Genomic DNA, 26,440 nt, shown 5'->3' on the forward strand with positions numbered 1-26,440 from the left:
TTTTTTTCACAAAATAACCTGTGACCTTTGACCTTTGACCCCGTGACCCTAAAATCCACACAAAGTATTATCCCCCAAGGATATACCCTCATACCAAGTTTGATGTAAAACCATCACACGGTTCTTGAGATATCGACAAAAACAAAACGGGACGGACGGACGTACGGACGGACGACCCGAAAACATAATGCCTCCGGCCACTTCGTTGCGGAGGCATAAAAACTGGGAGCGTGAAGGGGGGGGGGGGTGAGACGACAGCTACAACCTCCATGCCACTTCCAGATGCCTATTAAGAGACAAAGTCGCGTTCAGACGACTGCGATGTGGACCTCAGAGAAACCTTAGTCACATGGCCCGGGGAGGCATTCTGCAGTTGCCGGGCGTCGCCCTCATCGTCCAGCAAGGCTGGGGAGTTGCGGAGGGAGGACCCGGGTGGAGTCTGAGGAGGGGATGGGTGCTCGTTTGTCCTGACACCAGTATCTGGAAGAACAAGATGGGAGACAACTGATGATTTAAAAAAAGGTATCAAGAAAAAATTAAAACAGTAAACAAAAGAAAACAACATCATAAAGGCTGACAGTGAAAGAATGAATTTGTCATTACTTTGGATTTTCTTTTGCAATTTATCCTCCCCCCCCCCCCAAAAAAAAAAAAAAAAAAAAAAAGGAAGAAAAAAATTTATGAAGTGTGCATTTCAATATACCAACAGCAGTGAACCATCTGACCTATGACAGGTACATGTATTCATGAATAATCTGAAAATCCTGTCTGCGACGGAGAAAACCACACTGGCTTCAGATCTAGCTTATTTCAATCTTTCACCGGCCTCTCTGAAATCCAGCAGATTCCGCTTCAATCTAATATTTTCCTAACAGAGGCACTGCTGGCATCCATGTGCAACAGTATCCGGCAGATGATAAGCTGTATTCTCCGGTGGTTAAAAGTCTAACATTTCCCAAACAGATGGGTCGATTGAAAGTCAAACCGTCCAGGAGAAACCAAGGGGATGACTGCCTCTACTGTCCACAGATCGGATGTCGGCAACTCATTCCCATGTTAAATCACACTTCTTAGGCAAAGGCCTTGAGTTTCATACACTCCAGAATCAATAGGGCAAGAAGGATTTAAAGTGGGAGTACACACAGGAGGAATGGCCAAAGTTGTACATGGGACAATCGTTTTAGATCAATTAGACTGCATTTGATCAGCAGTGCCTTTACTAAGTCACACTTCATTTGCTGTGGTTTTTATGTGATGAGACAAATATCTTGTGGTTAGGGTACCCGTTCAGTATCACTTTAATTCCAAATCATCAGGGGACCCTTCAACTCTCAGTGACTTATTGATCTGACAATTTACCTCAATGCAGAAAATTGGGAAAATGCCATTGTTTATAGCTTCATACTGCCATTTCATTCCTTCATAGATTCTACAAAAATGAAGTAAGTGTATTAAACAGAGATATCCCATAAACCGTTACTAAATCACATACAGAATTATTAATGCTAAAACTTTCTGCTGTCAGTAAATGGAGGTGCTCTGTACTCAGGCTACAAGGATTATGACATCTGGGAGACAATGTTATGGCATCATCTATATCTATATCGTCGGTTGAGAATGATAAGGGCATTAAGCTGCCATTATAAAGCCATAGTGTTTGTGCCATCTTAATGCCTTTCATTCTCAACCGACAATATATTTGTTGCATTTCCATAATGCATTCCATATTACCTTGGTGACCTAATTTTTCAATAATGTCTGCACTTTGTGCTCAAGCGCTGAATTTTGCATAACCAAAGTAGTATTGCTCCCTCTCTCCCTCTCACCCCTTCTCCGTTCTCTCTTCTTTTCTTCCATCAATCAGCAGATGGTTTTATTTAAAAGCACTGGTTCATTTTTCTGACAGGTTGCTTAATACAAGAAGTGCCAACTTTGTTATTTTGATTAAAACCAGTTACAGACATACTCATTGTCCCAAAACTCGATTAGTAATTCATTATCCGATGGTCAATGATTGAGGTTAATGTTCATGCTTACTCACATCAACTCGTTTTCACATCTTCACTGCAATGCTATCTATTTTTGAACCAAGCACGATATCCTCTTGTAGGATGCCTGGCTAACATGACGCAACACATTGTATCAACCATTTTTATTTCTCTGTTCTTTTAATTTTCTTTACTGTCGGGTAAAGAGCTGCAACACGGTCTCTTGCCTAAAAGATGATCTTTATGGACTTCTCTTGACAGCTAAATGAGAATCTCATGACATAATGAAGATCACGAATCACAAATGTTGCATCTGAATTGTGAAGATGAATCGGGTACGGTTGCACCTGCCGAAAGCGCATGTGTGTAGGAACAATTGGGTATGGATGAACATGTCAACTTATCGTATGCAATATATGTTTAATCTCTTTCTCTCTCTCTGCAGAGAGAAAGAGATTACACATATATTGCATCACGATTAAGTTGACATGTTCATCCATACCCAATAGTTCTCAACCACATGGGGCAAATTTTTGTGTTTTTGTGTTTTCTGGTGATTTTTTTTTTCTTTTCTGGCTCTACGACGTCAGAGGAAGTCAGCCTGTGTAGCAACTCCGTAAATATTTCATTACCAACTCAAGCCATGTTGCCTGTAGGATGTAACTGGTTCTCTGCTTCTTTAACACCACTGGTCGCATACAAATCTAACCCATTATGAAGAATCAGACGTGTGCATTTACGTAGACTCTGCATAAATTTCATGTCCAGACTTTCTACTGCCATGACTGCTGGGGAGAGTATGGGCTGATTCTAAAGACCTATTTGTGTCTAATTGGCTGGCAGGAAAACCACTGAAACTCTTGTGCAGAATGATTGATTATTTGTAATGCTGTATTCTGGTTGGCATTGCCAAACAAATGCAAAAAAAAAGAAAAAAAAAAAGAACTAATGTAACAGGGTAACAGACACAGATGTGCAGGATTTGCAGAGTGAGAACTTTTGTGCCCCATATAAATACCAGATACACATTGTATATACATATACGTATTTATATACATGTATGTATGTATATACATATATATATATATATATATATATATATATATATATATATATATATATATATATATTATATATATATTTATGTATAAATATGTATATATATATAATTTTTTGTACATGAAGTGCAAGGGTATTTATGAAATTATGATCAACACTTTATTCACACAACAGCACTTTTATAAACATAAAACAGTGATGCAGATTTTTCATTTTTTTTTGTTTTTTGTTTCACCAGTTTTGTCTGTATCAGGGGAGATTCTAATAATATTGAGGATGGGCTGATTTTGCTACAACAATCATTTCTTATAGACATTTGCCCGAGTGTACTCGGGACTCGTCCTCAACGGGTTAAAAGAGTCACATTCCCCATTCCAGTGAAGTATAGTCTGATCGCGGTCACTGTATCAAACATCATGATTTGCATCATCATTCTCTTTTAAACAGGCAGAAAGGTACAGGTACATGTATTCCAGATCCATGTGCCTGCTTTGTGTAGCAGCTTCTTTGTAACAGAGATGTATAGAGTGTCATGTGGAACATGTGACACAGAATTGTGATTTGTTCTATGAGTTCTTGCATTTCATCCATTCGGAATGACGTACAACAGTCCATGGTAGACGAAGACTGTCTGTGCTAATTCGGTGGCAATGACGTATAATGTTACCTTCCTGTCCACCCTCAAGCTATTAAAAAAAAAGATGTTTTTTTTTGGGTAATAAGTGAAATTTGTTGTGATTTCTATGCAACACACTCACTCACACACACAGATATACGTTGATACTCTATCCACCTAGGCAATGCCATGGTATGCCACTTTGTGCCGGGCCATTCCCAGTTCTGTTCCATGCAGAGCCAACTGACCCACAATCATTGTGACCCTTTCAAGAATTGCTTTCCCCGCAAAGTCAACGACACGTCTGGCTGCCTGGGGTGCGCAGCTGCCAAACACGCCATTAAAGATGCATTTCCGTGACGAAAACTTTGCTATCGAACGTAAACGGCCCCACTACCACAAATTTTTGTGGTGGGGAAACACCATCACAAATCCCTGTTTGTGACAACAATGATTTACGCTTAATACTTTTGAGACAGAATTGCCTCGCTCTAATTCGTGAATGCAGTTTGAATTGCTCACTAGGTGAGCCTATCTGACGTGATGGCAATATGAAATGTAACATGTGTCACATTCAATATTTCATTTGGTATCCTCCCTCCTCCTTTTTTTTTTCCATGATTCCCTTGTTCTATCTTAACACTGATTTGTCTTTTCCATGCAGCATTTTGATTTGCATTAATATCAAGAAGCACCACAAGAGGACATGAAGATTATGTGGCATTAGTATTGTATTAACATAATCATGATTTTGTATGACACAAGAAGTCACGCACTGTATAAGGAGCTGGCTAAGTTGACCTGGGGTGAAACTACATGGGATAACGAAGTAGCAAGGCAACCGAACCAAGTTCGTGCTTGTGAGTTGGCTTTGCAGCAATGTTCCAGACTGCAATCCCATCGTATGTTCTTGTTGACTTCAGTATGTGATTCAGCATGCCATAACCCATGGTGCCGTCATACCCTGGGTTATGGCACTGTGTAGTGCAACCATCTTATGTTCTTCAGATGTACAGTTACGCACTGCTATAATGGCAGCAAAAACTTAGCGATTGGCCAATGATAACCCCCATGCTAATTCGTCCCTGTTATGATGTGGTTAAATGTAATTACAATAATGATAATGATTTTTTGATAATTTCTTCCCAAAATGTTATCAAAATTTTGGACAGAACTCAGAAAAGAGATTATTGTAATCCACAAATTTGGCCCATGGTTTATCAACAATGTATAACAATGAATAACTGAAAGTAGTCTCGAGACTTTTGAGCATTGCCATATCTAATTTGCATACAATAATAACAATAATGATGATTTTAGTGGCTATTTATATATCATACAGGCCCACCTTTCGGTGTTCACATGGTTCTCACCAATGTTCTGTTAAAGTATTTGAAATTTGAATCTTCTGTAGCTTTTACCCACTGATTTTGATGAAACTTCTATTTAATTTTTATCACTTCGATTTTTGTGGTCAACTTATAAATGGAATGGTTTTTCACTTTAAAGTTGGAGTCATTTTCTGGACCATGAAAGGGTACTATATGCTTTTTCAAGCAGCCTTCATCCTGCCCTCCCTTAACCAGTTAACCGGCGGGTATCCATGGGAAATGCGTGTTATGGCAAAATCTCCATGTCCTCAACAGGTTAACATCCATCCATCTTGAACCAGATTTGCTGTAAGGCGAGTTTCATGTGGTCAGAGGCACATTTTAAATCATTCCCCCTGGAAAGTCCCAGAATCTAGAATGGCTTTGTTATCCCAAGACAGAGTAAACTACCTGGCACATAAAAAACTGTGCTGTCATTCACAAAGGACAGAGAGAAGAAGTGACTGACTGCCTGCATCTCTGAAGACTAGCCTTCATTCTCAATCCATACCCACTGGACATTATCTCACATTTCTTCCTAACATTAATGTCTCGTGCACCAGTTTTTGACCTAAGGGGTGTGTGTGTGGGGGGGGGGGGGGGCATTATCAATTAAATCAAGCCAGCCAGGGGAAAACTCCAATTATGGGAACTGCCAAAGTAATTTCTTCCCTCCCCCTGCATTAAGGTGTACTAATTATTTCAGAGTGAATTGCTTGTAACTAAAATAGAAACTTCACAATTGTCCTAACGTGTTCAGTGAAGACTTTGTATTTTTCATCTAGGCTTACATTTTTCTCATTTGAGGTGAAAAGAAAAAACAAGTTTTTATTTTCTTATATTTTTTGCTTTTCTTTGGTCTACATTTGTAATTGAAACAGGTAAAAATGTAATCAAAAGACAAATCCTCAGTTGCTGTAATATTAAATGTACATAGGTACTTGGCTTTTTGGCAAAAAAAAAAAGAAAGAAAGAAAGAAGAAAGATCTCAGGAGATTTGAATTCTTCTTGGGGTACAGGGAAATTGATGAAGAAAGAATGAGGTACTAAAGTATCTGTGAATGGAGCAGTTACATTATATAACTCAGAAGCTTCTCCTACCCAATGCACCATTCTTTCTCAATATACTCTAAGAGCAACCCAAAGTGCATCAGCTGATCATTGTCAATAGACACAGTCACACCGATCGGTCAAAATATTGAGAAGTTTAAGATCACTAGGTCTTCGCAACCCCATGTCATCCGTTCAACACTGGCAGCAAAACTTCTCAATCTTTGGATTGAGAAGTTTGAGTCATTAGTGCATAAATGCAAGAAAGATGAAAAGAGTATGCCGTCCGATGGTTCGTGATTGTGATGTAACAATAAACACCTGGGGTCCGTTTCATGAAGCTATCACATAAAAGCTATCACAGAAATCTTAGAATGGCCAAAGTCGCTCATAGCTAGGAGAGACTTTCACGGAGAAGTAAAAACCATTTCACGAAGTCTCTCCTAAGCTATGAGAGACTTTAATTATTTCAATCGTCATCTTCGAGGTTAATACTAATTAACATATCATTAGCATATCATTAACGTGTTCTCCCTATTGTGTTACATGTGGTGTGCAGTCGCTACATAAGATAGGTAAGCACTATTTGGGCACCCGTCCTGCTTCATCATGAATATTCATCATCTACATGTATCCGTAATACCATGGAAATACATGATTTTTACATTTCCCCAGCAAAACTAAACATTTTTCCATCTCCCGGCGAGACGTTTTGACATTCCCCGTTGATGCAATTTTTCGAGATTTTTATATTTCCCGGCGATACGTTTTTACATTCTATGGCACGTATCCAGCGTTCTGCCATTTACTAGTACAGTATCTTACTGCCTGATGAATATTCATGATGAAGCGGGACAGGTGCCTAAATAGTGCTTACCACATAGTATACAGCGCAGAGGCAACTTACAGATCTACAATGGAGGCAAGATCCTACGGCCAAGTTGCATTCTACACCGCTACTAGTACACATTTCTATCAGTAAGTATATTTAAAGCTGTCTGCAATTGAAAAGTAATGCATGTGGATTCATAATGTGATATTATTTGGATATATTTTTGTTCGAACCTTCTACAATTCGCCAAGGGCTAGCTAGATGTAGATCTAATCGTATCAGTAGTAGCGTTATCACAATAGTTCCACGTAGCCACATTGCGGTTTGTTTGAATGACCAAATAGCAAGCTGAGTTAAGTAGTTTGTTAGCATAGTTAGTGAAATGTTTGTGGGTCGATTTTTATGATATATTTAGCGTGCAGATATTTCATGACAGCAACTGCCCAATTTCTTCATGTATGGGTGAATTACAGGTAAATTAAGGCCTGAATAGTGAAGAGATCGAATAAGTAACCGGAAATCTCATATTAAGAATTGGTCTGCATTTTATTGTTTTTTTTTTTTTTTTGTGAAAAGACGTGTCTAGATAATTACACTAGCTGTGTGGATAGTATTCAGAAGTGATACAAATTTTCTGTTTTGTGTCAAATCGACAGGAAAGATCTGTTTGTTTGTTTGTTTGTTTTTTTCAGTCAGGAAAATCTAGGTTATTTTGTCCCACAGAATTATGGGCCTAGCCTAGGCCTAACGTTTGTAGGCCCTAACGTGAACTTTAGTGTTAGCATGTCACAGAGAACTGGCTGTAACTTTACCTGTGTGGTGTGTCATTGTTATGTTTACAAGTCCTAATGTTACTAACCTTACTATAGGTCTACAACCAAAACTTGCAAAGTACTAGGGGTTAGGGGTTATAACTACGACCAACCTGAACGCGAAGCACTGTGTACAACTTGCAGCGAGTGCCCTGGGGTTAGGGCCGGTAGTATTATCTAGAGAGTCCGACAGTGGTTAGACTAGATCTAGTACTAAAGTACTAGTAGTAGTAGTAGTAGTACGTAGATCCAGGTCTACACAGAATATAAATTGGAAAACATGGTTCAGATCTTGGTTCAGACTTGAAAGCTATCTTCAACAATTCTGAGTGCATACAGCACTATAATCGCAATGCATGTGTTGCAATAGATAGAGAATGATGTTCACCTAATGAATCATAGGCATGGAACCTAGAATTCTACTGCTATACAACCAGATGTCCATATATCTAACGTGAGAATCCAGTGGTATAGTGATCTTGAGTAGCACCTACTGACCTAGATACTACTTATCCGGTGTATAAGTAAACCAGACTAGACCCTTAGCCTTGGTATTCCTAGATCTAATTAAACACATTATCACTAACATCAGTAGGCCTATCACTCATCAGTAAAGAAGTTAATAGGTCTTCTAAATAGTGCTATCTATCTAGGCAGTTAGTAGATTCTATAGGTCCATACTCCGATGGTAGTAGCGCTTACACAACTTCTTTTAGCAATTTAATTCATGATGACATGACAACAGTTGATGATCAGAGTCCGACTGTGGCTGCATCTCAGGCTGTAACTGCGACCAACCCGAATGTGAAGCCACAGTACAGCTGGTACTACCAGATCTTAGGTAGATGTAGACCTTGCAACATGGATGCCTATTGACAAGATCTAGAACCTCACGAAGTCTTAATACCCCGAACTATAGGCTTACACATGTTGAATTGAGACAATTCAAATACTAGTAGTGTGTCTTTTTATCATCCTCCCCCCCCCAAAAAAAAAAAATAATAATATAAGGTCCTTTATATATTTAAGCTGCAAAAACATGCAAACTGATTTCAAATTTTATACTGACTCTAGATATTGTGTAAAATCTTGTATAATCAAACAACAGTTTGAAAACACACTTTCTATTTTGTATTCACATTATTAATTATAGTGTTAGATATGAAACATCAGTCAGACTGCTACAATCAGACTTCTGCATCTCACAAAGTCCAGAGTCAGTTGCTGAACTTCACTGAACACAGAACCAAACTGCTGAACTTCCATCTTCTCCACAGCTACACTGCTACTGAACTTCGTCGAGACTTAGCTACCGGCATGGTCACCTTCAGCAGAATACAAGTATTTCAGCTAATACTATTTTAGCAGACAACATATCTGTATATGTATATTTTTAGTGGAGCACTGTTTTCCATCATTGTGATTATTTACTATTTCTGTTGCTATGGCAAAGTGCATTGTTTCTTTTTTATGACATCATTCATGCATATACTTTATATTGTATTTGAAAAAAAAAAATCCCTTATCAGACGAGTCTAAGAAAAATGAAAAAATTGTAAAATTGTATCACTTGGATTACGTCAACTTTTTCTTTTCTTTTTGATGATGGAAATAAATAAACTATTGAAATGAATATATTTTCAAATACTACAATTACAACATTATTTACATTTGTTCATCAAATTGTTGAATAGTGTTAGACAGGAAATATTGAAAACAGTGTTTGCTGTAATGTCCATCTTGGTAATTGAAAACAAACATTCTTATCCAATTAATAGTGACCCTTCTAGAAACAACTGTTGTGTGCATTTTTTTATTTCAATATCTGTAGAATATGGCACACTGATCCAATTGAAAAGAGATAAATCATGGAACGGGGAGGGGGGGGGGTACCTGCATGTCTACATGTATCAAGCTCCTGAAACAAAATTTAACAATCACGTTATCTTAATAATGTACTATGATTGTTTGTTATTACCCTCTCCCTTTTCTAATATCAAAACAACCTCATGCTCTTACAATGTTTGAAACAAGAATATTTGACACAGCTAATCATTTTAAACTGTGAAATGTCCTATTTACAGCTTATCAGGAGATACTAGTGAATTCAGTCTTTCAAAATCAATGGTAGGGCTTTTCAATTTGATTTCTATAGGTTGTTATAGCAAAGGCTAAGCACCCATCTCTAACATACATATACTTTCTAATGTCCCATGTCCTGCACTCTGTGTTTTGTTTGTAAGATATTAACTGTTCTTGTATATTGAATAAACTCCAAACAGCCAAGGACCAGACAACAGGTAAACTTCATCCAGTTCAGAGTTAAGGACTGGGGGCAAAATGCAAATGGAAAAGTCAAGTGACATTGTTATGGATATTCCACCATCTTCATTTGGTATGTTAAATAATTATTTTTAGCTATTGAAGCAAGTTGAGAAATCACGTTATCTTGATCATCTAAAGTGAATGCTTGTTATTAATTTCCCCTCTCATTCATTACTAAAACTACCTCATACTCTTACAATTTGCTAACAGGAGGTCATTACATAGTGATTCAAACTTTAAAAACTGGCAATTACAACTTGTCGTTCACATAATATATCTTACAAAATTGATAACCATTGATGAACATTTTGTTGCTATTGCTTGTTTTAATAAAGATGTACACCCATCTCAGATATTTTCCAACTATCCCATTTGTGCATCTGATGTTTCTGTTTGTATGGTATTTAACTGTTCTTATGTTTGCACACCTGAAGAGAGCTGAACCTCACCAAGCCTTGGGACAGATAATTGCAGCTGAACTTCACCCAGGTCAGAGTCAGACTGCAATTGGACTACGAACTGTATAGCAGCATCTATCTACAACAGAACACAGGTATGATTTTCTCAAATCAAACCTGAAAGTATAAAGATTTTACAAAATAAACAACTTGAATAACAGCTGAAAAAAGGCAACCTCTGTCGATGACATATCAGTTACAGGTAATTCGGTCTTTCTTATTGAATTAGCAATTATTGTAGACTTGGTGGACAAACCATGTCACCTCTATATGTGAACTGTTCCACCCAAGAAATGAAGAAATTAGTGCATTTATACACCCCAGTTGGGAGTTGATTTAATGTTTATGTCTATATCAGCCACAATTGGGAATTCAGTACGGCTCACATTAGTTGATTAACGCACTAACATAGCAATGCAGCTGATTTGTTGCATAACCCATTGAATCATATTTCTGTTTATTTTGGAACCCCCAGCTTGCTTGACATAAGTTACAATCCTTTTTAAAAAGTCATGAATGTATAACGTTCTGTCAGAGGAGTGTTTAAAGTCACAATCACATTCTCATTTTGAGTCTGTGTCACACCTTTTTGGTTATCAGGAAGAATCCGCTACACTAATTCTTGTGTATGACATCCCAGACGATTTTCTTAGTTTTTTTTTTTCGTAGATGCTGTTAAACTGTTTCTAATATACTGTATAAGAAATTGCTGAAAAGTAGTTCTGTGTAATGATATGTGTGCCAGTTGTGTGTGTATTCATTCAACTGTAAGCCCACATATCTTAACACTCTATATAATGTCAGGCAGAGGGGATGAATTTCATGTCATGAAATTTCAGTATGTAACCAATATTTGTTTTTCCATATTTGTATTTCTTTTTTCCTTTCTTTCTTTTTTCTTTCATATAGATTCTCAAGGTATGGAGCTTGCTGAGGGTGATGCAGACAGGTTGAATGCAACATATGATAGTTTTTACTGCTGTGAATATATATATATATATATATATATATATATATATATATATGGATTTAATCTTTCAAAAAATCAATGTATATACAGTGAAACCCCATTATAACGAGGTCTGTGGGACCGCCAATATTGCCTCGTTATAACCGGTTCCTCGTTATACCGTACGCACTAAAAACAAAGAAAATATAAGCATGGATTCACATATAACAAGCAATCAAACTTATGAGCAGTCTTTGTGTTGTTATTGTACAAGTAAATGGATCATTATTATTGAAAAAGAATAAAAAGGAATCATTTGTGAGTTGATACCAAAAGAATAAAAAAAGAAGGGGTTGAAAACACGTTCTTTGTTTTTCTTCCGAAAAATCTCTTCGCGTGTGTCGTGCATGCCTTCTTGAAAAGTGCACGGCAGGGTTGAATTCGTAATCCCTTCTACACCTATCTCTTCCTTGTGTATTGAACCATTCTGAAAGAATGAAAATATCATTTGTGAAACACAGTATAAAATTTTAATAAACAAAATCACATTGTATTAAAAACATTTGTTACTTTTTTTCTCTGAACATGGGTGCAAGCAGAGTAACATGCATTATTCAACTTATTTTACAATGTGTGCGCCCAGCGGGATCGCGATGATTACATTAATTATCTAGGCTGTATTCCATGATGTTTGCACCAGCAGGGGTTGAAAATGCATTTTGTATTTTTGTCCCCAAAATCTCTTCGCATTTTGTACATGCGTTCTTGAAAGGTACACGACATGGTGGAAATCGTGATCCTTTTTACGCCTATCTCTTCCTCATTATAATGGACCATTCTGAAAGAATGAAATTATTCATTTGTAAAATACAGTGTGAAATAATATGAACATCACGATGATTTCATTAATTATTTCGGCTGTAATCTTTTACATAGTGTACACATCAATGTCTCACAACCAGCAAAACAACTGGAAGTCGGAACTAACATGGAAAGGATTATGATTTTGCAGAGGTTGTGCTTTTCTAATATTTAGATAGGTTAGGAGAGTCCATCTGAATCGAGTTGTACATCATTTTAAATCTTAGAGTCTGCTCTTTCAGAAAGAGGATTGAGCTTTTAACTTTTTGCAAGATACTAAGAAACCACTAATGAAATGCTACAGAAGAAACCATTTCAAAATGGACAAATGCAAATCTCTGTCAGCACATAACAGTCTGATTTCTGATTGCTTTGATGAATAAAAGCTATTGTGTAGTAGACAAGGTCATTATTATTAGTACTATTATCATAATTAGTATTCTGATGTAGGGAACCTCAGAGTGCAAAAAGAGTTGATTGCAACACATATCATTGTATGCTTACAAAATATTTGCAATTATAGAATTGCTTGAAGTTCAGCTGCTTTCACAATTTGATTAATAAACCATGAAAATATTTCAAATGATTATGAAAGATGTGTTGAGGTATAAGTGATCCAAACAGAAATACATCAGTGAATGTTGCAGTGCATTATTTTTGTTATTGTTTCCAGGCGTGTGACGGCAAACTTTAAGTAACCAAGTTAGAAAATTATATCTATGCGGGCAATTATAATTTGATCAGAAAGATAGAATTAAGAATAGCTTATAATGTAGAAATGAAGTAGAGTGTAATACCAGAAAATACTGTGAGTGATAATAATTTCACAAAGACTCTTATCAGTATCATCATTGTGGTTATGATAATTGTGCTGTGATTATGACGATATTGAATAATGAAATACATGTTTTCAAGATCAGATTTTCCAATGAATCAGGCAACCAGAATATGAAAATTTGACAGCAACAACTGTTTCAATAGTTTCTGCAGTTACATAATCTGTCACATGACATGTAGTTAAATTGTGTAGAACTTGTATTAATGAGTATGAAATTGATAGCAGTGAATGAATTAAATAATTGAATCATTATCGGCGCTTGTCATTCTGCGCCTTTAAATGAAATGTGTTTCAATTGTGGCAATTGATGAGTAAACTCAAATCCAAGTATGAAACCATGAATACCTGCAGAAACTAGAACTATCACTCATTGTGATTTTTAACCCTACCTCCAACTGAGGGAGTTCGTTCAACCAGCACTAACTTTATACGGTTTTATTTTTAAAAAAAGTTGTTACCATGGCAACGCATTGTTCAACATTGAATAAAGTTGTGTTTTGTTTATTAAAAAATTCTGTTCGTCATATGTGTCATAATTACGTATCGCAAATCAAGTGCTCAAAAACTGAGGGAGTTAGATGAATAAACTGGTAAGTCCTACGATTTTCATTAAAAAAAATGATGTTACCATGGCATCACAATGTTCAATATTAACAAAAGAAAATTTGAAAGAAAAACAAATACATATTATGGCTGTCACATGTGTCAAATATCAAGTCAAATGCTCAAAAGCTGAGGAAGTTAGCTGAATCCACAGTATTTTAATATGATTTTCATTCAAAATACTGTTACCATGGCAACACATTGACAACGATCAAGGAAGAAATTCGCACATCAGTCAATGTACTTTAGCAGTCTCATGTGCCAAATTTCAAGTAAAATGCTCAAATACTGAAGGAGTAAACTGAATCCAGTTTGTTTGCATTATATTCATTGAAAATGCTGTTACCATGGCAACACAATGTTCCATATCTATGAAAGATGAAGTTTGCACAACTACATATCATAATGGTCACATGTGCCAAATTTCAAGCCAAATGCTCAAAAGCTGAGGGAGATGGCTGAATCCAAAATAGTTTTGTATGCTTTTTATTCAAAGTCTGTTGTTACCATGGCAACGCATTGTTCAATAATGACGAAAAATGAAGTTTGCACATCTACGTACTATACTGGTCACATGTGCCAAATTTCAAGCCATATGCTCAAAGACTGACAAATTTATCTGAATTCACAATATTTTTAGATGCTTTTAAGTGAAAAAAATGCTGTTATCATGGCAACGCATTGTTCAACATCAACAAAAGATTAGTTTTGCACATCTACATACTGTAGCGGTCACATGTGCCAAAATTTAGGTCAAATTCTAAAAAACTAAGGAAGTTAGGTCAATCCACATATTTCTTTGTATGATTGGTATAGAAAAAACTGTTCTTGCCATGGCAACAGATTTCTTCACACCCACACACGGGAAAAAAAGTGTCTTGCACAACTACACATTACATTGATCTGATTCCATGCTGAATTTCAACTGCATTGCTTTAAACCTGAGAGTAGTAGTTCGATACACAACAATTTGTGTAATTTTTATGAAAATTTGCCGTTGCCATGGCAACGCATTATGTGATACTAACGAAAAAGGTGTCTTGGCACATCTACCTTTGACAGCGGTCACACATGCCAAATTTGGGGTCAATTACTCCAAAAATGAGAAAGAAGTTTGATACAATGACTCTCTCAAAAAGCTATCACATAAATCTAGGAGTGCTCCTGACCACTCCTAGATTTATGTGATAGCTTTGCCAAGTTAGGAGAGACTTCATGTGCTAGCTTTGTTCATGAAATGGTTTCTAGAAAAAGTCTCTCCTAAGTGTGAGTTTATGAGATAGATTTATGCGATAGCTTTTTCATGAAATGGTTTTTAACAAGGTCTCTCCTAACTGTGACTTAGGAGAGAGGAAGTCTCTCTGAAGACTTTCATGAAACGGACCCCCGCACATCACAATGGCTGTGCGCTTTGCAGGCACCGCCCACAAATAGGTAGTGGACTGGTCAAGTGAAAAACTTCGTGAAATTTCAGTTTCTAGCATTCACACTGGCAAAAGATTGAGGCTTTTAGGGGTGGGGGAAATATCCCTAGTTTGAGTGGGAAGTTTGTGGTCACACTGGCAAAACTTCGAGATCTTAAAGATTGCAATCTTAAACTTCACAATCTTTTGCCAGTGTGACTGCGCCTATTGTCATCTGTGTGATTCAAAGACACACACACAACAAAAATGCCCTCTCTGCATAGAGTCTATTAAATTGTACTCACATGGGGCAGGTGAGATATGGGGCAGGTGAGATACAGGCCTTCAAGAACTGGGACAGAGATGAAGAAAACTGACGAATACATATATTTAGATAATGAAAAATATAAAAAAAATATAAAAAATCCAACAACATTTCATTCTCTAAAAAAAGAACTTAAAACAAGGAGAGAAATCTATAGCATTAAAAAAAATTATAAACAATACTTGCAGATACGTATAACTGTTGTAGAGAGTAAATTGTCTATGCAGATTTTATGCTGCTTCATGATAAATGCTGCACTCTAGATACATTTCTGGTTAAATCTATAGCTGTGTTCAGACGAGGGCAGTTTTGGTCGGAATAACTTCAGAGGAAGGGTCGGAGGAAGCTTGGTCGGAGTAACTTCGGAGGAAAGGTCGAAGTAGGTCGGAAAAGTCGGAGGAACTTACCACGACCTCTTCCTCCGACCAAGATACTCCTGAGTTTTCTCAGGAGTATCTCGCTACCACGACTAGCCGGTCAGAGTAAATTGCCCGTGCAGACAAGCCCTCGGAGTATCTATGACCTTACTAACCTTATACCACCTAGGTAAAACTTCCGGATTCAAATGCGAGTACACGTGCACATGCAGTACAATTCTAACCTATAGTCGATCACAACTGAGAAGCTCATAGCGCTCAGAAATTCTCATCAACAAGAATGGAAAAGGTAAATACCGCTGGTAAAAAAAAAGAAAAAAGAAACAAAACAAAACAAAACAATGGTATGGTCGACCTGCGCGGTGCTACCATTTCCGGAAGTTACACCGATCCTCCACGGTGATCCCCACGAAGGCCGTGGTAAATTAGTCTGAGTTTCTTCCAATGACCGTCGTGTGGACACAGGGTCGTGGTAAGATAGCATAAATTTGAATTCTAATTGCTGCACCATAAGATTTTACTCCGACTAGAAAATACGTCTGAACATGGCTTACGTTTCATGTAAGAATTCAGTGCATAGATGGAGAGCATGACAAAAAAAAAAAAAAATCAAAGCTGCTCATGCTTTTGCCACACATTGCAACTTTTTTGCACCTGTAATAAATTTCTGTACGGTGATGCCTTACACTGGATAATAAAGAACTCTATGAATATTGAACAGCCAGGTGTATCACGCTCTCAACTCCGTAATTCACACCAGTGTTTATCAGTAATTGGTTTCACCTCCAGCGAATGGATGCGTCTTTGTTTTGAGCGAGATGGGATCATTGCATGTAATTGAATGAGTGGAGTGTGACACATTTGGGGGGGGGGGGGGGGGGGCCGGCGGAGGGTGGTTGGGAGTGGGACATGGCAGAGAAGTTTGCTTTTTCTTTCAGCTACATTTGGGGCATGAGCAGAATTGATACAGCTGTTCAAAGACTCACACACTATTGACATAGGGTAATATGAGTTTCATCCACACTGCGTTCCGCTCACCTGAAATACAAAAACACTGAAAGTAACAACATGACTAGAATATTGGACTGGAATATTGTATTATGGTACTCATTCCCATTCACTTCCCTCCCCCCTCCCCCCCCCCCCCCAACAAACTAAATACATTCATTTCTGATATTCATTACATTAAAACATTCAATAAAAACAGCCAAGCATGGCAGCAATTATGATATATACTGAATAGATATTTAAAAAAAATAGATATTCTTAAAAAAAAAAAGAGTCATAACAGTAATTACCGAGGAAGAGAAAACTCTCACAACTAAGCTATAAAGCCAACAGTAATTTTGTGAAGAAAAAGAATTGTAGTGTTTTTTTCCCTCCCAAGCTTTGTACAGCTTTCTGTCATCATTGCTAATGAAAAACAAAATTAATCCTACATCAAATACTGCACAGCCAATCCAAAATCAGATAGCACTGTGTTGTAACGTTTCACTGATAGTGCGCTTTAAGAAAATCATGTATCCCTCATCTGAAGAATTTAATGGCAAAATTTTCAAACCTTTTTGAAAAATACTGTAAAGTGGAAACTTTTGTGCAATTATGTTTTCTATGGGGATGGAGGCAGCACTGAACCAATGCCAGTAAACTTCATTTATTTATAATTGTACAGACAAAAGTATTTTTGTAAATCAGATTATTAGATTTAGATTAGTTAGATAATTTCCAGAAACAATTGTATATTGTTATACGCAAGCTAGTTGAAGACTCGTTGAAGACAAGTCCCAAGAATACTCCGGCAGGTGTCTATGGGAAATGCGTGTTGTGGCAAAATCAGTCCATCCTCAATGGGTTAAAGGTCCAGTTTACCTTTGGGAGCAGTGATTTAAAAGATGTTGATATCACATTTGATGCATATGTGTAGGTCTGTTGTATTACAAAACATCCTACCACATACAGTTTGTAAGATTTTCGCAATAATGCCAAACTATATCAGTATTTTTCTCAATAAACCATACACGTAACTGTATGCAGTTTAGTCTGTACACATTTTTATTATAGCTACTGTTCACATTTTGTGTATTTAACAATATTTGATATTGATTACACGGATTCAAATTTTTACAGTGGTTGTTTCTATCCATAACTCACATTTTAGAACTATCTTAAAGCACTAATGCTGTTTCATCTGCAAATGGTAAATTATGCCTTTAAGTGGAGTGTGAAATTTGCCCCCCCCCCCCCAAAAAAAAAAAAAAATATAAACACTATGGAAATATTTAATGTTTATGGCAAAATATTATTCTTTCACTAATTGTCAGTGGACAATTGTATGAAAAGCACCAAAACATTCTGTCAAAAATAGATCCCTGACATTTAACAATACGAGATGTGGAGCAACTGTAAAAATTCTGAAAGGCTAATCTCACCCCGCGGCTGGGACACACTCGACATTTCTCCCCCCAAGAGTATATTCTAATGGTTTAACTTTTGTCATGGTGTGTCAGTGATGAGGTAGGCCTTTGATCTGGAGTTTCAATGGGAGCTTGTCCTAGTTTGTGACTTTTTTCCTTGTTTTTTTTTTTGACAATGCAACATTCATGTCATCGCAACCTGGGGTCATTTAGGGGTAACCATATTCACCCCTCATTCTCAAGTGTGAACGGTGCTCTCTCTTAAAGTAGGGCTCTGCTGGGTTGGTGTGGATCAAAAAAAACAATATCTTCTAAAATGTAATAACATTTGATGGATGCAATATAAAATCTCAAAGACTAACACATTTTCTGTCGGGAGAAGATAATTTCTTCTGAAATGAAACAAGAACGCTGGATGGTTTTACAAATTGGAATGTAACAGAGATTAGCAAGATGACTCACAACTCAGTTTCAGCAAAGATTTTACATTCATGCATAGTGTTGTCTTTACAGATTCCTAATTATTTCACTGATAGAGTGAACACACTGTTTGTTTGTCTATTTGCTTACATTTACAGGTCCACCAGTGCAGTGTGGCAGTGTAAGAAAAAGTTTACATATTGTAGGACATTCTCCCTTGCTCATAGATCATTCTGTACTTTTGCTCTAAATTATCATTTTTTGTTATAAATTATAATTGATATTTTCAAACGACTTTCATCACACCAAAACAGCTGCCCATGAATAGATCAAATAACATTTAGGAAATTGTAAAGCTCGTTTTTCTCTTGACAACTGAATGTTGTGCCTCTATTGCAGTCACTAGCACTGACAAAAAATAGATAAGATATTACGAGTAGAGATGGACACTGTTTCTGCCAATCACTGCTAAGCCCTTCTAACTGCACAAAACACAATAACACGGTACTCTCAAGCAATATCAACATTGATGTCTTACAAACATTTAAGTAAATGTTTTTTAGAAGTGGGGCTTGTGAATCAACTTTTTCTCCTCGTAAAATGTCATCCAAGCTAGTGAGATTTATTTTCCTGGTCGTGGTCGACCTAAGAAGAATGTTACCTAACCAGTGACGCTATCTTGGGTAGATGTTAAGTTACTGTGAAGGTCTAGACATTTTTAAGGATTTCATGTCCAGCTGAACTACTGTAAGAGTAACGTCATCAGTGATACTTTTAGAGATATCAACTAATATCCATAAAGTATATTCATCTGTAGAATCATAAACTCGTTGAATTCAATGCAATTGACCCAGTGCAAGAATATTGATCTCATGAAAGTTTTCACTCTCATAGTAGTTATTAATATCTAGACATTATGCCTTTCATGTGCTATCAGTCTTGTGAATCACACATGACAGTAGATATCCTTGAAACTATCATATCCAGTCCATCGGGTGCAAAGCATATTGTTGTTGTTGTTACAAATTGCAATAACTGTTGTGACATCAGAAACGCCCTTAAGTAGACAGCGCACTTTTCAACACATTAGTTTCATGATGCATGTAGCACATTCCGGAGCTCATGATGATAGCTACATTTTATGAGGTTATATATGTACATCTCGGCATACATGTAGGTGGGGTTGAAAAGATCAGAACACAGAACAAAGCATGAAGAAGAAAAAAAAAATGAACATAACATTATGCAATGCATTACTGATACCTATTTGGCAAACTCCATTACAACCAAGGTCATGTTGCTTCAAGTGCTCTTACGTCAATTTCATGCCTGTATACATTTAGATTGATGGGAGAGTTTTTTTTTTTTTTTTTTTTTTTTGTAATTTAGGAGCACATTCCATGCAAGGTTGCAGGCTGATTATGGTAAATTTCATCAAACTAATTGTTTTAATTAATGAAAAGTGAAGACAAGTGTAAACTGACAAGGGTAAAAATTGGACGTGTAAAATAACTATGTGTTTTTAATGGGATGCCACTTAAAGGGAAATATCATATTGTACATGGCATTATTGTACACAAGACATTTTGGAAAAAAGTTGGGTGATATGAGCGAGAGTAGATTCACAACATTCTCCAGCACTGTGATGCTTGATATATAATGTACCCATTCCCCCTTCCTGATCCATTCTGTTTTCTCTCTCTCTCTCTCTCTTGATTTTTGACAGTGTTTTGGGGAGAGTACACCACAATATCCAGTGGCAGATCCAGGGGGGAGCGCACCGGCCATGCGCCCCCACCTTTATTTTTGTTGTTAAAACAAAATAATTCAAAAGAAATAAAAAGAAATGAAATGGGAGGAGTGCATGCGCCCTCCTTTAATTTCGTAGAGGCGCCCTCTTTACGGAATTCCTGGATCCGCCCTTGGTATCCATCTCTATAATTGTCTATATTTATAACTATAGCTCTTTGTGAGATATGTCAAGAAACCAAGCATGTGAAACTATCTTGTGGACATTAAATTCAAATGGAGAAAATCATCAACTGCTCAGAATAACCACAGTCACATACAGGAATTACATGTTACATTGCAATGTGAAAATGTGAAAATCCACCTTTTTTTTCTTTCCTACCATTCATACATGCAAAAGAAAAAAAAAAAAAGAACCTTTGGCTGCACACCACTCAGGGCAAATCATAGCAAGAGTTTAAAGAAAAAAGATCAAGCTAGACCAACTTTTGCATCGTGATGCATACTGTGACAGTTAACACTTTTTTTGTGTGTCCACCCACGCACACACACACATGAATAAATGGTTTTTGCATTGTGATGTAAAGGTTTAAACTTAATTAAAAATCAACAATAATCTCAAGTGTGTGTGAACAGAACTAATGGACTTAACTTTTTTTTTTTGCCCTGTTGCAAGCTTGGTGTGCACAGATTAGTTTACCTTAACAACAACTCCACAATGCTAAGCTGATGACACCAACTCTCTGTGTCATTAAGTCATTCCCTACATGACTCTCAAGGTACCAACAGACTTTACACGGAGCAGATGAGGTTCCCAGAGGCCATGGGTTAAATGTGGCTAGGTCGGCATTTGGAGACTTCAAATACGGCATGAGCTGTGTGCAATACCTATAGGTACCTGGTCCACCAGCACTTGTCTCTAGTATGTACTTACACATAGTCAAGTTTACTTTCTGCATGAGACTTTCTGGATGAGTTAAATCACACACAGGAAATACTGCCAGCTGGTGCCAACTCAACATCTTCTTATCTTATCAAGTCTCCATAATGTCTTGCCTAATTTCTTTGTTGATGACTTTGGAGAAAATCCCTGAGAAAATTTGGCAGATTTCTCAATAACTGCTCTTGTGGGTGCGAGCACTTTCGCGACCGGTTGCCTACATTCAAAATACTGAGACATGAGCCAGTAGCGAGTGTCTGTGCCCTCTGATTTGCAAAAGCTCACGAAGTACATCAAGCTCACTCTCGCATCACTTGTACTGTATCTGTCGCTTGGTTTGATATCGCGATAAAAAGGTCGCTCCTGGACGTCTGCCGGGGCTACTCTGGTCAATCTGGCCACTGCTGGCTCCCTGCCCAGTGGCAGCCTTAACACCTGTTTTTGCCACTCAAAATTGACCGACTGATGCATCAGAGGCATAGTGGGGTGAGAAATGAAGGCTTTCAACTACGACAGTGACGAATGGCCATCAGGTGCATAACGGAGAGAAATCAGAACAAACCTGAGGTATTGATAAGAAAATAAGCTCTTACACCTGCCTTATGAGTGAGAAAAATTAATTGTCAATATTTTTCGCATAGATAAAAGCAGGGTTAGAAAGGTTGCCAAAGCCGGCAAATCTGAGGACACTGTTTTGTGTGACGCAAAAACAAAATCTGAGAGAAAGCCTTTTTTTCAGATATTCATGTTGTTTTCCACGCCACATGCCAGATCCCAAGGGAGGACAGTTCCTTGCTAATGTCACGATCATGGCATCAAGTACCCCAGGAACAGGATGTCAAATATCACACAGTAAAAAATCAACCTTTTTCATTTGACACCTGCAAGAATGTAATGCAGATAGGGGTCAACATTAACACTCTTTCAAGGTAAATAAAAGTGATTTTAAACAAGAGTTTCCATACCCCCCCCCCCCCATCAACACACGTATCTTCTGGAGTTGTAGAAATAAAAGTTGATTGAACCTACTACATAGTAACCACAATGGAACTGGCTTGACTTAATCCAACAGGAAGGCCATGGTAACATAATACAGATAGGAAATTATGTAATATTCAAATTAATGAATTCTTACATCTAGTTGTTGTTGTTGTTTTTGCAAAAGACTGTCAATTAGTTGCAATATCAAATTTATTCTGCTACAGTTAATTTCAAGACATTTAAGCCAAACTGAGAAGAAAGCACCTGGTCAATGTGTGCCAAGCAGTGAATACAGCATGGGAGGTATTCCTGGGAGATAGGTATGACTACTTCCTCATAATGTTACTGCAACTCATGCAGCATCCAAGCATGGTCATCGGAGGAGTATTGACACATACAATTGAAAGAACAACGACTATACTGTTTGCCTTCCCACCCCCTCCCCTTTTTAGGTGGGCACATGTAGTTACACGTTGGTACCTGACAAACAAAAAGGAAAAAAAAGAAGAAGCAGAAGAGCTGAATATCATTTGCCTTTAATATTCAGAGACAGCACTGTGCTACAGGGAGCACATGCAACGGTTTCAGCCACTGGTTCAAATGTATGCACCACAAAGTTGGACTTCCTAGTGGCCGCATCTGTATGTAATTTGCTCTCCTCCATACTGGTCATGACAACAGCACGACCATCAGAAAACACCCTTCAACCCCCAGTCCCCTCCCCCCCCCCCCCCCCAAAAAAAAAAAAAAAAAATAGGGAAGATACATCCAATTGTTGGTTAATTTTCAATAGGCCATACAGTGTTGGTTCTCCGTGCTATATTTAGGTCCAGCCTCTGGCATCCAGTGCACTTTGGCATCACGGCAAGTTGACTTGATTTGATAAAGATGGGCCTATAACTGGTGGGAGGGCGTAATAGGGAGCTGTCACAGTTCTTTCCGGTTTTCCCCGTACTTAGACCTCGCACCTACTGCCAAACCCCCTATAATCGAATCCTTTCGGGTGAGATAGCCCAGAAAGGAGAGATTCAGCAAAGGCAGGCCAAATGCATGGAATGGGAGAATTAGAAAGAAAGAGGGAGAAGTATATTGGGAAAGGGGGAAGGTAAATCAAGTTGATGGAGGGCTGGAGAGCTAAAATGAGCAGATGACCGAGTGAGCAATAAAAAAAAAGGGGAATGAATGGGGAGATGGAATGGGAGAGGAAAGAGTGAGTTCGATACCAAACATTCTCCATGTGACGGGGAAGGAAATTTAATACCACCTACATTCACGATGGCATTTCAAATGAAACGTCATAACTCACGGTAATGTTTTCACACTGTTATACGGGATAAAAACAGAGAGGGAAAGGAGGTATTCCTATGTTCGTTTGAGAACGAGGAAAAGACATACAGAGATACAATTGTACACAGTATATGAGCTGTGATGGGATTTCAAGCAACCAAATAATTGCTGTAATAGAAACATGTCCTCAGATGAGCATGGAGAAATAAACTGCAATGAGAGAGAAGGCACTTCTCTGTGTGTGAGGAAAGACATGGTGGGAAAAAAAAAAACACCCTGTAAGGAATGTAACAATCAAACACCAGTGACCCGTCAATTCATGGTCAAAGAGATAGGGCCCTCCATATCTTCAGGTTGTTCTCTTTGTTCCCCCCAAAAGCCCAGCTCATAAATCTAGGTGGGGGTTGGGAGGAGGAGGAGGAGGAGGTGGAGGTGTGTGGGAGATGAATGGCCAGTAGACAAAATCTTTGACGTAGCAAAATGATACTCATTATGACAAAACAGATCCTTGGGAAGAAAATGTATGTATGTATATAGCACACTAAGAATTATCATCATTCAGAAACTGTTTTTCTCCTGTTTTGGAATAACAAAATTGGTAGTGAAAGGCATTTAAGTATTAAGGTCACCTCATAGGGCAGGTGAACAAGGGGAGAAAAGAGCAGACACAAACAAGTTTACCCAAGTTCCCAATGTTGTTAGACAGTGACGTCACCCATTCAACCTCAGTACTGGCAGAATGCATGGTAATGGCTGGGGGGTGGGGGGGGGGGAGGAAGCTGACGCGGCAAAGAAGTTTTCATGACGGAGTCTTCCAAAGAAAAAAGAGGAAAAACATGAAATCTACTCATGGCACATTTTCATCTATTAATGTTTGGATATGATGGGGGAAGGAACCAAAGAAAGAAATCAAGAGAAGAGACGGGTGGCTAATTGTTGTGCAGTATATTTCTCCCTGACAAGAATGAAAATACTCTTTGAAGAAAATTGAATCAACATAAAATGGATGGTTTATTAGACCAGCTGAATAGAGAAAAAATTAAACAGAGCACTGAATAGTGCCAAATGTGAATGAGTTCTCGACAAGAAGTGAAAAGATGTCTATTGATGTAGACTGGAAGCAAATTATGATGTCCATGTGGATAGTTGAATAATTTTCTGAAGAGAGTGCAAAGACTGAAACCTCAATTCTGGCTCTTTGTCTGAGAGTGAGTGAAAAAAAAATAAATAGCACTTCTAATTCTTCCTATCTTTGCTGGTATAAAAAAATAAAAAGACATAAAAAATTGGCTGGTACTGTTGATACTATGTCACTTCAATTGTGTACCAGAGTTCAGAGTTAATTGTTAGTTGCAGGACAGATGTTTACTGCTACACCAAAACACCCGCGCAATGATGTAGAGACTAGAAGATTCTGACGGTCACAACAGCTGATATGCTATGACTTTATCGTATCACTTAACAAACAAACAAACAAACAGGAATATCAGTCACAGTTTGGCTGTAAAAATTCTGAACACTTTGGAGAGAAAACATGAGAAAATAAAAATGGAAAGAAATACATGGTGTGTTGTTGCAAGAGCAGTTGCAACGTGAAACAAATAAAGAATAAAACCTAAATGGGGGAGATTGTAAGGATATCACAGTATACTGTAAAAGCTGCTACACTCACTTGGGTTTAATTTTCTTGAATTTTGTTGATCACTATTGGTCTTCAAAATTAACAACATGCAAAAATTTTGCAAGCAGGCAGGCATTAGCACACTTATGATAGCCTAGGTGTCAAATTGTGAAAATAACATCTTGTGAAAATATCTGAGATCTCCTCATTCAAGAAAACATCTGTATGTGAAAATAACAGCTTTCACAGTACCTCCATCACAGTATTCTTCTTCTTAGAGATAAAACCATCTGTAAACCTTTTCAGTTTTTCTCTGCAGACTAAAATATACTGATGCTTCACTGTAACAGAACCCTTGGTTTAACCATGCTTGACCATATAATACATTTTTAGAAGCTGTTAATCTGAATAAGTTCTTTTATTTTTCGGGTGCTTTTGCAAGAGTGCCAAGTATTGCTAAAAGCCATCACTCATTCAGCAGGGCGGAGGTTTCTGGAGTGCACCTCAATATCGCATTCAGGGACGACTTGCAACAGGCTCAGCGGGGGAGATTGATGGGTGGCAGAGAGTAGAGTTGAGGGGGGAAAGAGAGAATGATCGGTGACAAGTGTGACTCCCACTCTTTGAGTGGTAACAGAATATATCCCCCCACTCCAGGCATCACAGCCCCACAAAACACTCATTTGTCCACTAATCACCCCATCAACACTTTGGCCACGGAAGGCTGCCAGAACGCGGCAGGGCTCATTGACTACTAGGTCAAGACAATAATCTCGTCCACTTGCCTGGGACACTCTCAAGGAGATGCAAAGACAGACCGGGAGAAAGAGAAAGAGTGTGAACAAGGCAAAGCTGATTGAGATTGAGATTTTAGAAACACTCCCAGAACATAGCTGAAAGAGCCATTTAGGTCTTTCCTCGGTTAAAAAAAAGAGAGGGAGAGAAGAAGATGAAAGAAAAAAGGAGTGTAAGAAACAGTAGTAAGAGCTTAGATTGACCACTTGTTCACTGGTACTGTAAAATGAGGAATGTTTGCGTGCATTTCAATTTTGCGAATTTCGCGAGAGCCTTGATTCGCAAAATTAAAATGCACGCGAAAGTTCTTGTCTACGCTACATGCATTGAATGTTAGAGGCAACTCGTAAAAATTTCATGCCGCAAG

General features: G+C 37.8%; 1 protein-coding gene across 1 annotated transcript in view; it reads right to left on the reverse strand.

Moving 5' to 3' along the window:
• Positions 1 to 282: 282 nt before the first annotated feature.
• Positions 283 to 26,440, reverse strand: part of LOC140237414 (uncharacterized) — a 144,561-nt gene continuing 118,403 nt past the window's right edge. Inside the window, exon 41 of the mRNA XM_072317334.1 lies at positions 283 to 480. Within this exon, the coding sequence (XP_072173435.1) occupies positions 290 to 480 (191 nt within the window). The 3' untranslated portion in view covers positions 283 to 289. The remainder of the gene's footprint in view (positions 481 to 26,440) is intronic.

This window comes from Diadema setosum, chromosome 14 (assembly GCF_964275005.1).
Source record: "Diadema setosum chromosome 14, eeDiaSeto1, whole genome shotgun sequence".
In the NCBI taxonomy this organism is placed as follows: Eukaryota; Metazoa; Echinodermata; class Echinoidea; order Diadematoida; family Diadematidae; genus Diadema; species Diadema setosum.